Here is a 16845-nt window from a genome sequence, read left to right as displayed (position 1 = left end):
TGCAGCTGTGGCATAGATGAGGAGGTGCTGGGAAGGCTGGGTCTGGTGCTAGTCTTCCAAGCAGTGAGTTCAGGTTATGTTCTGTCATGCTTGTCTCTTACTGACCAGAAGATCAGTGCAAACAGGCATCCCAGTGGCAGCGGGTTAGTGCACACAGCGGAAGCCCACACACTGGCTGGCCATGGCTACAGCTCTCCTGGGTAGTGCCCTAGATGTTTGAACTGCGTTTGGGAATGTGCCGCTCACCCTGCACCAGAAAGGGATCAGTGGGGATCTATTGCTAAACTCAGTACTTCAAGGACTGTCCCACTCCACTGCCTCCTCTTAAAGCTCTGCAGTGTTCTCATGTCACTTCAAAGGTCTTCACTCAGTGTCTCAGAGCAACAGTTGAGCCACATTACAGTTGCAGAATCAATATGATATTAGAAGCATTTGGGGAGGGCGGACTCATTCCACTGCTTTTTGATATTGACTTTCATTTTGACATTTTCCCTTTCAGTCTTTGTTTACATATAGCTACCAAAATGGCACACAGTTTTGTGATCCTTTTCTTTATAAAACATTCTAAGCATTTTGTTCTGTTAATAATTGTCCTCTACAAAGAAAGTTTTTAATGAGAACAAACTTTTCTATTGTGAACATCCCATGATTTGACTCTTCCCGTCATCACGTTAACTCTTACGAATTGTCTGTTCATGTCTGTTAATTTTTCTCATCATTTTGTATTTATTTATTTATTTTTATTTCAGCACATTATGGGGGTACAGATGTTTAGGTTACGTATGTTGCCCTTGCCCCCCGCCCCAAGTCCAAGCTTGAAGGATGTCCATCCCCAGATGGTGTGCATTGCACTCTTTGTGTAAGCATATACCCGTCCACTCCTTCCTCCTCCCTCCTCCCCTCTGCCTGACATCCAATAGATGTTATTCTTATATGTGCACTTATGTGTTGATCAGTTAATACCGATTTGATGGTGAGTACATGTGGTGCTTGTGTTTCCATTCTTGGGATACTTCACTTAGTAGAATGGGTTCCAGCTCTATCCAGGAGAATACAAGAGGTGCTATATCACCATTGTTTCTTTTTTTTTTTTTTAGATAAGAGTCTCACTCTGTTGCCCTGGCTAGAGTGCCATGGTGTCAGCCTAGCTCACAGCAACCTCAAACTCCTGAGCTCAAGCGATCCTCCTGCCTCAGCCTTCTGGGTAGCTGGGACTACAGGCATGCGCCACCATGCCCAGCTAACTTTTTCTATATATTTTTAGTTGTCCAGCTAATTTTTTTCTATTTTTAGTAGAGACGGGGTCTCGCTCTTGCTCGGGCTGGTCTCGAACTCCTGACCTTGAGCGATCCACCCACCTCGGCCTCCCAGAGTGTTAGGATTACAGGCATGAGCCACCGCGCCCAGCCCAGCATTGTTTCTTAAAGCTGAATAGTAGTCCATGGTATGCATATACCACATTTTATTAATCCACTCATGTATTGATGGACACTTGGGTTGTTTCCACATCTTTGCAATTGTGAATTGTGCTGCTATAAACATTCGGGTGCAGGTGTCTTTTTTATAGAGTGTCTTTTGTTCTTTTGGGTAGATGCCCAGTAATGGGATTGCTGGATCAAATGGTAATTCTACTTGTATCTCTTTAAGGTATCTCCATATTGCTTTCCACAGAGGTTGCACTAGTTTGCAGTCCCACCAGCAGTGTATGAGTGTTCCTATCTCTCCGCATCCACGCCAACATTTATTGTTTTGGGACTTTTTGATAAAGGCCAGTCTCACTGGAGATAAGTGATATCTCATTGTGGTTTTGATTTGCATTTCCCTGATGATTAGAGATGTTGAGCATTTTTTCATATGTTTTTTGGCCATTATTCTGTCTTCTTTTGAAAAGTTTCTGTTCATGTCCTTTGCCCACTTTTTGATAGGGTCGTTTGATTTTTTCTTGTTGATTTTCCTGAATTCTAAGTAGATTCTGCTTATCAGCTCTTTATCAGATTTGTAGCATGCAAAAATTTTCTCCCATTCTGTAGGTTGTCTGTTTGCTCTTGTGACAGTTTCTTTGGCTGTGCAGAAGCCTTTTAATTTGATTAGGTCCCATTTATTTATTTTGGTTGCTGCTGTGATTGCCTTTGGGGTCTTCTTCATAAATTCTTTGCCTAGGCCAATGTCTAGAAGAGTATTTCCAACATTTTCCTCTAGAATTCTAATAGTTTCACTCCTTAGATTTAAATCTGTTACCCAGTGTGAGTTGATTTTTGTGAGAGGTGAAAGGTGTGGATCCTGATTCAGTCTTCTACATGTGGCTATCCAGTTTTCCCAGCACCATTTATTGAATAAGGATTCTTTTCCCCAGTGTATGTTTTTGTCTGCTTTGTCAAAGATTAGGTGGCTATATGAGGATGGTTTTATATTTGGGTTCTCAGTTCTGTTCCACTGGTCAATGGCTCTATTTTTGTGCCAGTACCAAGCTGTTTTGATTACTACAGCCTTATAATAAAGTTTGAAGTCTGGTAAGTTGATACGTCCCATTTTGTTTTTATTGCCTAGAATTGTTTTTGCTATGTCGGGTCTTCTCTGGTTCTATACGAGGCGTAAAATTAATTTTTCTACATCTGTGAAGAATGATGTTGGTATTTTAATAGGAATTGCATTGAATCTGTAGATCACTTTGGGTAGTATAGACATCTTAACAATGTTGATTCTGCCGACCCAGGAGCATGGTATGGTTTTCCACCTGTTTACGTCCTCGGCTTTTTACTTCCTCAGTGTTTCATAGTTCTCTCTGTAGAGGTCTTTTACCTCCTTAGTTAAATATATTCCTAGGTACTTTATTTTCTTTGTTGCTATTGTGAAGGGAATTGAGTCTTTGATTTGGTTCTCGGTATGACTGCTGTTGGCGTATGTGAAAGCCTCTGATTTGTGTGTATTGATTTTATATCCTGAGACTTTACTGAATTCATTTATCAATTCCAGGAGCCTCTTGGTTGAATCCATGGGGTTTTCTAGATACAATATCATGTCATCAGCAAATAGTCAGAGTTTGATCTCTTCTGTTCCCATTCGTCTGCCTTTAATTCCACTCTCTTGCCTGATTGCTGTGGCCAGGACTTCCAGCACTATGTTGAATAGAAGTGGAGATAGTGGGCAATGTTGTCTGGTTCCAGTTCTAAGTGGGAATGCTTTCAATTTTTCCCCATTCGGTATGATGTTGGCTGTGGGTTTGTCATATATGGCTTGTATCATTTTTAGGTAAGCGCTGTCTATGCCTATTTTGTTAAGCGTCCTTACCACAAAAGGGTGTTGAATTTTGTCAAATGCTTTTTCTGCGTCTATTGAGAGAATCATGTGGTTTTTGTTTTTGCTTCTATTTATGTGGTGAATTACGTTTATAGATTTGCATATGTTGAACCATTCCTGTATTTCTGGGATGAAGCCCACTTGGTCACGATGGATTATTTTCTTAATAAGCACCTGGATTCGATTCGCTAGAATTTTGTTGAGAATTTTTGCATCTGTATTCATAAGGGATGTTGGTCTGTAGTTTTCCTTTTTTGTTGTGTCCTTTCCTGGTTTTGGTATCAGGGTTATGTTGGCTTCATAAAATGTGTTGGGGAGGAATCCATCCTTCTCGATGCTGTGGAATAATTTCTGCAGGATAGTCACCAGTTCTTCTTTGTAGGTGTGGTAAAATTTGGGTGTGAAACCATCTGGTCCGGGACTTTTCTTTTTTGGAATGTTTTTTATTGCTGTTTCAATTTCAGTCCTTGATATTGGTCTGTTCAGGGATTCCATTTCTTCCTGGTTGAGCCTAGGGAGGCTGTGTGTTTCTAAAAATTTGTCCATTTCCTCCACATTTTCCAGTTTGTGTGCATAAAGGTTTTTATAATATTCATAAATTATATCTTGAATCTCCATGGCATCGGTTATAACTTCTTTTTTGTTCCCGATGGAGCTTATTAGAGATTTTTCTTTTCTGTTTTTCATTAGTTTAGCCAAAGTTGTGTCAATTTTTTTATTTTTTCAAAGAACCAACTTTTTGTTTTATTAATCTTCCGTATAGTTTCCCTGTTGTCAATTTCATTTAGTTCTGATTTGATCTTATTAATTTCTCTTCTTCTGCTGGGTTTGGGGTTGGTCTGTTCTTCTTTTTCCAGTTCTTTGAGTTGATTCATTACGTTGTCTGTTCATTTTGTATTTAAAAAAAATTTTTTTTGTGAGCGAATTTGTTTGAGATTTTGAACTGTCTTTTTGTAACAGAATCTAAAATCCTAGTTTCTTTACAAAGCCTGTCATGTTGATCTGAAAATTGCTGCTTCTTTACTGGTCTGTACACAAACTCAGATAACATCCACTCCCATTATAATCTTCTCAGGCATATTTTCTTCCTCTTCAAAAAGCTATTACGATCTCATGATGGTGTGTACATCCTGAGTAATGGGTGTTTCTTGGCATTTGTTTGACAGATATGATCGCTTGCTAGAGACCTGCTCTATTGCCCTTGTGGGCAAATACACCAAGTTCTCAGACTCCTATGCCTCTGTCATTAAAGCTCTAGAGCATTCTGCACTGGCCATCAACCACAAATTGGAAATCAAGGTAAGGAGGATTGGTGCAGGCACAGTGGGAGTGCTGGGGTGGGCTGGGAAGCAGGATATATTCTCCTAGATGCTGCATGTGTATTTGCTTTATAGTTTCGGAGCTCTGGATTTCTTTTTAGGGATTAAAAAAAAACCTCGTGGTTGCTTCCTGGCTTTGGGAAAACAACAGAGCATTTTCAGGAGATAATGGGGAGGAAACATGACGTTTAGAGAAGGGGGTGAGAGGTGTCCACATAAAATTGCTCTGTGGGAATGGGGGCCCTGGTGGACCAGAGGCTTGTCGCGGAATTGGTGGCACTGCTTAGAAACTGTTCTAGACACCTGGCGGCTCTTGGAGACTTTGGCCACGGGCTGCCTTTGTAACCTGTGCTGGTACCACTTACCTCGCCTATAAAGTGGGAATGAAAGTATCCACCTCATGGAGCTGTGGGGTTCTCTGAGACATGTGTCTGGTCACCCAGCCGGTTCCTGGACCATGGGTGGCACTCAGTTAATGGTAGTTCCTGTGTTCTAGTCGGTGCCGTGGTGGAGTGTCAGGGCATGACCCTGCTGTCTCTATAGGTGCAGTAGAGTGTCATGGTTTAAGAGTGTGGATCCCAGAGCCAGGGCTCTGTCACCTGCAAGCTGTGAGACCTGGACAACTTACTTAATCCTCTTTGTGCCTCAGTGTCCTCATCTTTAGAAAGGGATGGTGATAGTGCCCTCCTTCTAGGGTTGTTGTAAGCGCTTCATGAATTAATACAGAGTGTTGAGAGCTGCCTGGCATGTGGTGAGCACTGTCTGTGTAAGCTCTCCTCGGAAACCCGTCTACCTGTCCCCTCTGTACCTTCTCTTCCAGCTCGCTGCTAGCTGGAGCTTTTCAGGAGACGAAAGTCAGAGGTAAAGTGGACCTTGGTTCTGAGGCTGTTAACTAGACCCCATGGAGCTGTCCCCGCTACTGGCTTTGGGGTGTGCCTCCCACTTCTCCAGGTGTTGCTCAGTGTGAGGATCGAGTTTGCTTTGTGCTGGTGGACAGGTTCCCGCAGAATGACCTTGTTATATGTGTTTTAAGAATTGGAGGATCCCATTACGCTGCCCTGACTTATTTTTTGCTAGTTCCTCCGTCATTCATTTATTCTACCTAACTAGAGTTGGTCGGCGGCTACCAGGTGTTAGATGGAGGGGCTGAGAGACGAACAGTCAACAGCCTCTGCCTTCGAGGGTTATCGAGTCTCTTAGATCTGAAGGGAACACACAGGAGAGAGGACGAGCCTGCCTTGGTAGATGCGTAAGGAGGGCAGACTGCCTCAAGGAGGGGCCCCAGGGCAGGCTGGGAGATGGAGAAGGCAGAGGGAAGGGCGTTGCTGACAGAAAACAGGCAGAGCACGTCCCAGGGCTTGGGGATGTGGAGCAGTCAGGAACGCAGTGGATGGAGACCGTGAATTGGAGGCTGTTTGGAGATAGGCCGGCGACAGCCCCGTCATGATTCCTGTGACCAGGGATCATGCCTGGATCTTGCCCTGAGCTTAAAATGCTTGCATTTTATCATATGTAAATTATACTTCAACACAGTAGGAAAAATGAAGGAGAAAACAAAAACAGGTGGGAGATGGGCTGGGGAGAGTGTCACTTGAACAGAGAACTCTTCAGAGTCTGCCCTGGTGACTTGGCTGGGGCCACATCCTAAACAGACCACGTGTAGAGTGGAGAGAGCGGGGTTTGGGAGTTAGAGGAATTTGAAGAAAACTGTTGTATATTCAGGTGACCACTTTAAAGCCAACATTAAGAAAGATGGAACATCGATGATGTTATTTAAAATTTATGAAAGCGCAGTCTGGAGTCACAAGCCTGTTTCTCTCCTCCCCTGTCTGAACAACGCCCAGTACATAGATTCGACGGACTTGGAGCCAGGCACCGCGCAAGAAGAGCCCGTGCGCTACCACGAGGCTTGGCAGAAGCTCTGCAGTGCTCAGTGAGTAGCGCTTCTGCCTTTAGCTTCCGGGGGCTTTGGTTTGTTTTAATGAAGTCCTGTGCTTTCATGTTCTCTAGTAGTAAGGAACGTACTTGTTAAAGTATCTCTTAATTATTGAAAAGACTACACACCGTATGATTTAAGCCTTATAAAAATGCAGCTTACCAATATCATTGGATCTGAAGAAACCTATTTTTTCGATATTGCTTATTGTAGGCATCTATTGATGAGGCTTATTTAAAGATTTTTCATTCAGAACATGTGATGAGTACCCATCAGTAGGGTCTCATAAATTGTTTTAGAAAGCTTCCTACATCCCCCTGGAATGTTCAGCATAAAAAATTTTTAAAAAGGAAAAAATATCTGATAGTGACAAATCAGCAAGGATTTCTGGTTCGCTGGAATAATTGAGTGGTACAGAGCTGTACAACTGCTAGGATTCTCGGTCATTGTGGCACACCGAGCTGGTGGAGAAAGGCCCCCTTCCTACTCGGGGGAGCACTTGAAGCCAAGAGGTAAAATAAATAATACATGTTAAAGAACATGAGCAACTCAGTGTCTGGGACAAGTGCTGCAAGAGTAATACAATTTTGTGTACTGTCTTGTTTTTCACTTGTAGTACGCATTTTCTTGTCTTACAAGGAAAGTTGATGATTAGGTTTGCAGTTTGTAAGTTCAAGGGGTTTACATACAGCTCATTGATGGTCTTGAACACTGCGTGGTCCCACTAGCAGAATGGATATAGTAACGTCACAGCGTCAGTGTCCTGGGGCGCCTCCTTAGGTGGTTGCTGCAAGCTGGACTGATGAAAAAGGGAGTAGCCTTGTGGTGTGTTCTCTTGTGCAGCGGTGTGCTGGTCCCAGGAGGATTTGGTGTTCGAGGAACGGAAGGAAAAATCCAAGCAATCGCCTGGGCTCGGAAACAGAAAAAGCCTTTTTTGGGTAAGGAGCTGTGACGCGCACTCTTCACTCAGAGTAGGAAAGAGTAAGAAAAGGTGCCACGCGGAAGCCTATAAATAGAGCAGGGAGGTTATTGAAACGTGCAGCTCAGGTAGAAAGAAGCCTTTTGGTTCTCTCCGGGAGAAATTCACACTTCTAAAGTGGAAAGTCATGGCTGTGAGCTACATGCAGATGTCATGGAATTCCGAGAGTGAACTATCGATTAGGAAATCCTGTCCACTTAACAAACCCAGTTGTTGGTAGTACACGCCAGGTTGAGTTGTACGTCCTCCTCACTTGGCACAACAGCCGACTGTAACTGGACGAAGTGATTCTGATGCCTCCTGGTGCTCTATGTTTTAGTAATTTTCAGCTTGATCAATTGTAAATGAGAACTTAAGGTAAGGAAACTTGAATTTTAAAGTACTGAATAGAATATCGCTTATTTCTAAAATCGGATAAGGTTGTAAAACCTGGAATCTTTGTGTACCTTAGACCCAGTTTTTGAAATCTACTACAGGTAAAGCATAACAGGGGATGCTTGTTTATAGCAGGGAATTAGGAGTTTGTGATAATAATTCTGTGAACAAGCAGGACACGGACTCCAGGGCAGGCTGGTGGGAAATGCAGGAGCTGCCTTTTCACTGGAGCTTTGTTTGTTTTTCCCTCCACCTGGAAGGTGTGTGCCTAGGAATGCAGTTGGCAGTGGTTGAATTCTCAAGAAATGTGCTGGGATGGACAGGTAAGTGTGTGTTAAGAAACTGTTTAATTCCTGCTGCTGTGTTTCCTGCGGGGGCGTGAAGCCCGTTGCATCGTGGGTTATTGGGAGCTGTGGAGAACGGCGGGCCTGGGCTCTCGGCACCTCGCGGCGTGCAGGGGAGGGGCTGCCTGGCTTCCTGAGGTGCAGCATGGCTCCTCCACACAGGGAGGAGGGGCATAGCTGAGCAAACAGTCCTTTGGCCTTCTGCCCCTGCATTTCCTGTTCTTGAGATGGTCTCACTTTGATCACCGTGGCTGCCATCTGGAGCTGGTGCCCAGCAAGAAGTTCCTGGCCTAAGTGAGGCTTGTGTAGTTGTTGTGCACTTGGGCTCTGGAGCTATCAGATCTGGGCTCAAATTCTGACTTTATCATTTAAAGGTGACTTTAAGCAAATTACTTAGCCTTTCTGGGCCTGTGTTTCTTCTGTAAGATGGGAGTAATAATAGTACCAACTTCACGTGGTTGTAAGAATTAAACGATGGTTGCAAACTGTCCCTGGCAGTGCCTGGCAAATAGGAAATGCTAACTATGTATTACTGTGTAACGGGCCACCCTGAAACTCAGTGGTTTCTAGCAACAGTGAGTTATCATTTCTCAGTATTCCATGGATCGACTTACCTAGGTGGTTTTGCTCCATGTGGTATCGTATCTGAGATCACTTACTCCTGCCTTGTGTTCATCTGTGTGCTTGGCCTGGTAGGGATGTGGAGGTGGTTCCTCCACGTGGTGGCTCATCATTCATTAATTCAGCCCAAGCTCCCTCACACATGGCGACCAACTGGCTTCCAAAACGACAGGCCGACTGTGCAAGCACTCATCAAGCTTGCTAATGTGCACTGGCCAAGTCACACGACCAGGCCCGGCGTTAGGAGGGGAGGGGAGCACACACCGGCGTGAATACTGGGCACGTGGTTTGCTGGGGCCACCGATGGAATAGTCTGCCACAGCGCGTTTATTCTCTGTGGCCCAGCTGACAGATATTGGATCTTCAGAAAGACCTCATAAGTTCTATGAAAAATAAACAGTGCAACCTGAAGGAATGCAGAAGCAGTCGGATTTTACAAAGCAGGAGTGAGTGATTCTTCACTGGCCAGGTTGTGGTTAGGGCTGGGATTTATTTCACCTTTTTTCTGAGAGGCTTCTTCCCAGTAACGCTGAGGTGGGGGGTGCTGTTTGGCAGGCACCATGCCCTTTAGTTCTGGCGTCTGAGTCCTGGCAGGCTGTGTCTCATCACCTGCCACCCTCAGAGCTGGCTTTCCAGGCTCCCTGGACCCTTTCAGAGCTCACCCCCTACTCCCGGTCAGGGTCCCAGGTGGGTGGGTGCCCTGGTGATGAGCTTACCCTTCATGGAGACCAGACCCTGGTTCAGGCTCAGGAGGGGAAAATACCTAGCATTGACACAGAAAGAGCTGGACGCAGCGTCAGGAACTGGGTCCTTTGCCTTTTAGTCTTTAGTGGGTTTGCTTATGGTTAGATGGTACATTCAGGAAAGGGCAGAAAGGTTATTTCAGTTGAAACCAGTTAATTTCTGATTTAGCTACTGAGTGAGGCAGTTGAATGGGGCAGTGTATTAGATCCTGGGGATGGAAGAAATGTAGAAGAAATAGTACTTGCTCGTGTTGGAGTGAAAGAGGAGTCTGCCACAAAAGTGAAAACATGCATTAAGATGACAATGGGAGGGAGGTGGGGGTGGGGAAAAAAGACGATAATATAAAAATTGTTGTAAAGATGCATTATCTAAATAAAAATTTTTAGGTTATGCCAATGGTTTCGATCTCCCTATTTTGTACAGCTTGACTTCCTAGAGAGTTACAGATTTAATGGAAAAAATTCACCTGTGTTTGTGTGTTGAGGGTTTTATGTCTTAAAACTTCTGTCTCTGGTTTTTGTTCCAATCATTGATCCTAAACTTGGGGAAACTGTGATTTAGAGCTTAGCAAAGAAACTAATAAATAATCAATTTTGTTTGTAACCATTTTTGTAACACAAGTATTACGATTTTTCAGATGCTAATTCTACAGAGTTTGACCCTAAGACCAGTCATCCCGTGGTGAGTCAAGCGTTGGCAGCTCCACAGGGCTTAGAAGGATGTATGAGGGGCATTCATGGACGTGACTGATACTTAGAGACAGGAAGTGAGACCACTTGGGTCCATTCCAGACCACCCTGAGCTCTTGGGCTTTCAGACCTATCGCACAGGAAAACCTTTTATTTTTTCATTATGGAATTCCTCACTAATCTTTCCAATTTACCATAGAAAAGTTTTAAAGACAGGTACCAGTCCAGCCAACTAGAGGGGATTCTTGATTAAAATATTTCTCCATCCCTGCTCCCCTCAGCTCCCAGGAGCACCGTGTAGATAATACTAATACGGAACACTTACGTAGGCACTTACTGTGTGCCAGCTGCTGTTCTCACCACCTTATATATATTTATTCATGTAATCCCCAACCACAGTCCCGGGAGACAGGCTTGTTGGAGAACCGCTGGGATCTAGTACTGATTGGTTTAACAGCATTAAAGCCTTTTCAGACCAGCGTACCTCACGTTAGATCTCGTGCCAAGGGCACGTGTCCCTACCCAGCCCACTGTATTGTTAAGGCTCACGGAGGAGGGGCCGTGCCTTTATTCCTCTTTGAATCTCCAGCTCAGGGGTGACAGGCATGTAAAGGGCACGTATTTTTTTCAGTGTTCAACAGTGTTGAGCACCTGCTGCGTGCTAGGGCTGCCCTTGTCACTGAGGATGCTATGCTAAACGAGGTGGACACGGCTCTTGAGCTCAGCAGCACTTGGGCAGCATCTGTGTGTTTGCTGACCTGAAATTGAACTTTGCTAATGCGAAGACCTCTCGAGGGGGCGAACAAAGGTTTCAAAGTGTGGGGCTTTGGGGTGAGGGGGAGCAGGATGCAGAGAAGGCCCTGGAGGTCGGAAGGCACTAGGCTGAGAGGTGAGCTGCACTGTCCCTGCCGCCCACCTGTTGCACAGACACTTGCTAAACTCCTGCTGGTGCCCACCCTGCCTCCCCTGCCTTTGAGCAGCTCATCAGGCTGGCAGGGGAGACAGGCATGTTATAACGGATCTAGTCTTGCATCCGTGCTACTGTGTTACTCGCTCTTAGAACGTGCCACTTACGAGCCAGAGTGCCGGAGCAGGAATAATCTAAGGAGGGAGCAGCTGCTTGAACCTCTGTGCAATAAAGGTTTAAAAACGAGCACTGGGAGGCAGTTTTCCCCCGTTACAAAATGAGAACCTACTCATAGTCTTATTCCATTCGGTGAAGGTGGTCTGGCTCCTAACACAAGCAGAGTTTTGAGGTTCATATGTGTTTCCCGAACATCTCCAGGTTATAGACATGCCAGAACACAATCCTGGGCAGATGGGCGGAACCATGCGGCTGGGCAAGAGGAGAACCCTGTTCCAGACCAAGAACTCGGTCATGAGTAAGAGCTTCCCCGCACTGGCCCAGCCTTCAGCTCGGCATGTCCAGGACATGTGTCTCAGGGTGGTGCTGTGGCTCTGAAGAGCCAGGCTGGCTTTTAAGTCAACTGTATGAAATTGCTGAGAATTTCACGATTTTGTCCCATAAAAAAAGGCCACTTCATATGAGTCAGCCTAAAAAGATTTTATTCTAACAAAGTAGTAGTAGGTGCTAAAGACTTAGGGAAATTTGGGGAGGAAAATATTTGTCAAAATGACTCTATTAGATGCATTTTTTTTCTTTCCTGCCCACTGGGAAAATTCCGCCTTTACTCTGTTAGCAGAGGCAGCCTGGTGTCTGTCTGGAGGTTCCACAGCAGCATAGTTTGAGAATCACTTGAGTGGGGGATCTTTGGGGCTTTTTGACCCTAATGTTCTGTGGATTGGGGGATATCATTAGGTGACCGGGAAGGAGTCGGTACAGGAGCCCATTTGCAAATGCAGTGCTCGTTCACCTGCAGCCACCAGGTGCTAACGACCTGTGATGCCTGTGATTTGAATGGCACAGTCATCAGAGGTCATCTGTTTAGCTCTTAATGTGTGTCCCTTCCCCGCATTATTCTCAGGGCCTTGACTGGGCGACATCCTGATTCGTTTTCCAAGCAGTTTCCAGCAGCGAAGTGCTCGTACTCAGCAGTCAGATGTTTTGAGGGTGGTGGTGAACGTCTGTTTCTGTTAGTTTTCCTTAGTGTGGTCAGAAAGAGTCAAAAGGCCAAGAATTAGTAGAAATTGTGCTGTTAAGAGCAGGCAACTATGGCAGAATCGTGGAGCTAGCCTCAAAAAGGCCTGGCCACGCCGGTGATGAAAAGTAAGCTGGGAAGCAGAACAGGGTTGTGACTCAGTCATTCTGTGAAATCGAGTTCTTCACACCCAGCATGTTTGTTTGCCAGGGAAACTCTATGGAGACCCAGACTACTTGGAAGAGAGGCACCGCCACAGATTCGAGGTGAGGACTTGAACTTGCTTCTTCCTGATACTGGGAAAGACAGTAAGCTGGAAAGCCAGCAAAATTATTTTTCATGCTTCAACAGGTAAATCCAGTCTTGAAAAACTGTTTGGAAGAGCAAGGCTTGAAGTTTGTTGGCCAAGATGTTGAAGGAGAAAGAATGGAAATTGTGGAGTTGGAAGGTGATTACTTGGGCATTTCTATTTAATGGAAAACTCAGTAGGGTTTTGTTTGCATGTGGGAAAATATAAAAATGTATCTTATCACTCCTGACTTAACAATTAGGAAGCAGTGCTGTCGTGTGAGGGAACAGGTTTTGGTGAACGAGGGTCTGGAACCCTGAGGCGTTCATCTTTGTGCCTGGCCTTCCTTGGGCAGCCATTTAACTTCTGGCCACAGTTCCTCCTCCAAAACAAGAGTCTGGACTTGGTACTAAAGCTCCCTCAGCTCTCACGTGAACTGCCCAGCTCAGTCGGCAGGAGTCAGGGAGCCAGGGTCTGTCTCAGGCAGGACCCTGGAGAGGAGGCTCCTTCAGCTGGAAGGGGACAGCAGTGCTGGGGAAAGGGCATCCGATTGCTCGTGCTTTGGGGTTACCTTTACCTGGATTCAAATGAAGAAGTCATTTTCAAATAATTTTAGGGTCTGTGGAAATGTAAAGCAGTTAATAAGATTTTTTCCTCTCATCTTTTACATTTTATGCATAACATACATAATGAAGCTGTTTCTTTTGAATTTCTCTTGCAGATCATCCCTTTTTTGTTGGGGTTCAGTACCACCCTGAGTTCCTGTCCAGACCCATCAAGCCCTCCCCACCATACTTTGGCCTCCTCCTGGCTTCCGTGGGGCGACTCCCGCATTACCTCCAGAAAGGCTGCCGGCTCTCACCCAGGTGGGCGCACTTTGTGCTTCACTGATCGACTCCTAGTCCTTTAGGGGGTCACTGGTGCATTACAGCGAGGTGTCACAGTCAGTCATAAGAAAAAGCCTGGTGCCTGGGCTGGGTGTCCTTGGATGGATTGTCACGTGCTCCTTCTCATGTCTACCCAAAAGCTTCCTGTCCTTTCTCCGTGTTTCCTCAGGCTGCTTCCCAGTGTGCTAGCCAGGTCCCCCTCTGCAGCTTCCGAGCTCCAGTGGTGCTGGCAGGGTCATGTCTGGCGAAGGACCTTTTGGTCCATGTTAGGTGGAAATCTGGCTTCTCATGGGGTGGGTTTTTGCCCATTGCTCCCTGTATCTGAAACCAGTTACTCCGAGGTGCTGGTTAAGGGCATCACGACTGAAGTGTAAATAGAATGTATATCTTGTAACTAGAAGACGAAAATCCCTCCACAGCTTCATGCCGAATAGATTGTGCAGTAAAGAGCCTTTCTGATCTCTGCTGTGTGCAGACAGGTGTCCCTGTAGTAATGGTGGCTGCAAAAACAGGGAAGTAAAGTGAGTTTTCGATGGGAGATGATGAATGAACCATCTGAATTCCACAGGGACACCTATAGTGACAGAAGTGGAAGCAGCTCTCCTGACTCGGAAATCACTGAGTTGAAGTTTCCATCAATAAATAATGACTGATCTTGTAACGTAAGTGATATTTTTAGGATTTAGTTTAAAAAAAAATAACACGCTTAGGATTACAAGAAGACCATGTAAGTTTAGTGCTGAAATTTATCTGCCAGAGAACGAAAGTGGTGAGGTCAGTGTGGGTATCAAGTGGACAAGCCCTCCTCTGAGTTACAGCACGCCTGCCCGCCCCACTTTGGGGGCTTCAGGGGAACACCGGTCACTGGGCAGTTGCGTCGTTACTGATTGCTGTATTCAGGTGCCCATCTGACCAGTTCTGGGGGACCTGGGTTCCTAGACCCTGTTGTTTCCTGTAGCTGTAAACTTAGAGATCTTGAAAGAGGTGACAGGTATGACAATGTGGCATTTCTCATTTTTGCTTTCAAGCTTTCCTCAGAAAGTACTTTAATACTGCTTGTGAAACAGTTTTGTATTGATTGCTGCTTATTTTGGAAATCCTTCAAAATCCAAACGATCATTGAACACTTTGAACGTTTGGCTTTATAGTAACAGGGTTTGTCAGTTTACAAAGTGCACTAACTATGGGCACTGCCACGAATCATAAAAGCCCTGTAAGATAACTGAGTGGACTGGGTCGACAGAAGTACGGATTCTGCTGGTGAGAGCATCAGAAGCGAGTGGGGGTGCTGGAGTCTGTGGGGTCTGGAAGGAGAACCAGGGATATGGGTGTGGGCCCACTCCGGGGATCCCACAGATCCCCGGGCATGGGTGAGACAAGCAGCAGCATGGGCAGGGGGACCTCCCTGCATCCTGTGTACCGTATGTTCACCACCGCGGGCCTCTGGCGCTGGTCCAGTGCTGGTCTGATCTAATGATCACGACCGCTTCCCCTCTGCCCTGGCGGACTGGCCACCTGACCTGTGATAACCTTGAATAGGCAGGCGGGCGTGGGAAGTGAGTGAGGGTCAGCAGGAAGGCCTCGTTACTCGCTCCAGGCCAGGTAAGCATTTAACACAGATGGACTCATTATCTCCTGACCACACAGTTTGCTGTAGGCTGTTTGACAGCGTAAGAAACTGATATAAAAAGAAACTTTCACAGTATAGGAGGTAGATACTGGGTCAATTATATGGGACTTATGACTGCCTTACCAGTGGACAATTGTTTGTCAGTGGCACTTTTAAGAGGCTGGGTGCTGTGGGAAAAGAATGCTTACGTTAGGACAGATGTAGAAGTTGATATGTGAGATCTTGAAAAAGTACGGTTCTGTAGGAATTACAAATTTAGCTTCTAATTATTCTTATTAGGGTCCTGTTCTGCCGCGAAAAACAGGCATAGTTTCCCATGGCCGCTGACTATGAATTCTGACTTTTCTACTTTAACGTGCATCTTATAATTGCTAAAATGTTTTTTTTTAAACAGGGATGATGCTTCAAGAGAGCCTTCAAACTTTGGTAGCGTTTACAGCTTTGATTTTACACTCGGCTTTTGACACTTCCTTTAAATTATGTTTTTACTCAGATTATTTTATTATAGGGGAAAGGTTTTGGGAAACTTTGTCACTTGCATGTCCCATCATGTGTACTGGCTCCTTCTACGTGGTGTGCTGCCTGCTGTGCAAGTCTCCTTTGCAGTTCTTGAGTTTCTGAGACGAGAAGCGGAACGTCCGGACGGGAACCGAGGGTGGTTGGGGCTGGTCGAGTGCCCCGTCGATCACCTTGTTTCCCCAGCTACCTCGCGTCACTGCCTGTTGCTTTCCCTGGGACGCCTAGACCGTAACAAAGTGTGCCACGGGGACTGGATGAGCACAGGAGGATAGCTTTAGCTAGTACTTGCCATGCTTGGTGCTGGGAACCTGAGGGCTGCTCGCCACTAAGAAGCAGTGAAGCCAGAGACAGACTCTCCCTCCTGCCCTGAGTTGTGGGGACTCTCAGTGCCAACTTTTGGCGGGTCCTCGTCATCCAAATGGATGGTCAGTTTGGCGTCACATGAAATAGCAAGAAGTCTCTCTCTCAAGTGTGATCTTAAAATCTCCCTGCCTCTGGCCGCGCTTCCATTCCTGGGGCTGGGAAACACTCCTTGCATCAAGGGGTCACTTTGAGAAGAACAAAGAGTCTTTTGGGGAAGCTGCCTCTAACACCCTCTCAGATACAGACAGCTTTGACTCGAGGGTACTTTTTTCTTTCTGGATGGTGTTATTACTGCAGTCGAAATGCAATATAAAAGCTATTTTCTTAATGTGACATTAACAATAGGCACAGCCGTGTGCGTACTATATTCTGGCTGGACTCAATGTATACTCTAACTTAAGAAATAAATAATGCGGAACAAGAGACATGCTTTGTTTTCCGTTCCCTGTGTCGCTGGCTGGATGGAAAATGCGTGAGTGCCGTGCGGGGCGTGCCGTGCACTCCAGGCGAGCAGCCTCAGGTGAGTGAACAACCTGATAATTTGTTTGCAAACTAAGAAATGAGCCCTGCTTTTAATAGGAACCAGAATTTTCCAAAAAGCCTTCAAATACAGGTTCTCAACATGCGAAGAGAGCAATTAAAAGACGCACGAGTGCTGAGTATGCTGCTTGCTGTTGAGAAAGGGGCGGGAATGAACACGTGTTATTTAGGAAGGTCTTTTCCTCTGCGGGTCACTGGACTTGGGCACTCCACA

The 16845-nt window shown here is 45.6% G+C and overlaps 1 protein-coding gene across 2 annotated transcripts in view; it reads left to right on the top strand.

Moving 5' to 3' along the window:
- Positions 1-16516, top strand: part of CTPS1 (CTP synthase 1) — a 30376-nt gene extending 13860 nt beyond the window's left edge. The window contains exons 9-19 of one of the 2 annotated variants that reach the window (XM_012646754.1): positions 4464-4596; positions 6461-6549; positions 7396-7490; positions 8167-8229; positions 10253-10296; positions 11590-11686; positions 12614-12669; positions 12755-12851; positions 13414-13558; positions 14148-14241; positions 15604-16516. In XM_012646754.1, coding sequence (XP_012502208.1) covers positions 4464-4596; positions 6461-6549; positions 7396-7490; positions 8167-8229; positions 10253-10296; positions 11590-11686; positions 12614-12669; positions 12755-12851; positions 13414-13558; positions 14148-14232 — 904 coding nt within the window. In that variant the 3' untranslated portion in view covers positions 14233-14241; positions 15604-16516. The remainder of the gene's footprint in view (positions 1-4463; positions 4597-6460; positions 6550-7395; positions 7491-8166; positions 8230-10252; positions 10297-11589; positions 11687-12613; positions 12670-12754; positions 12852-13413; positions 13559-14147; positions 14242-15603) is intronic. The other variant, XR_001137607.1, reaches the window with a different exon arrangement.
- The last annotated feature ends 329 nt before the right edge of the window (positions 16517-16845 follow it).

This window comes from Propithecus coquereli, unplaced genomic scaffold, assembly GCF_000956105.1.
Source record: "Propithecus coquereli isolate 6110/MARCELLA unplaced genomic scaffold, Pcoq_1.0 Scaffold249, whole genome shotgun sequence".
NCBI classification, from domain to species: domain Eukaryota; kingdom Metazoa; phylum Chordata; class Mammalia; order Primates; family Indriidae; genus Propithecus; species Propithecus coquereli.
Note: the sequence above shows the minus strand (reverse complement) of the source record. Positions and strands in the feature narration are given on the sequence as shown.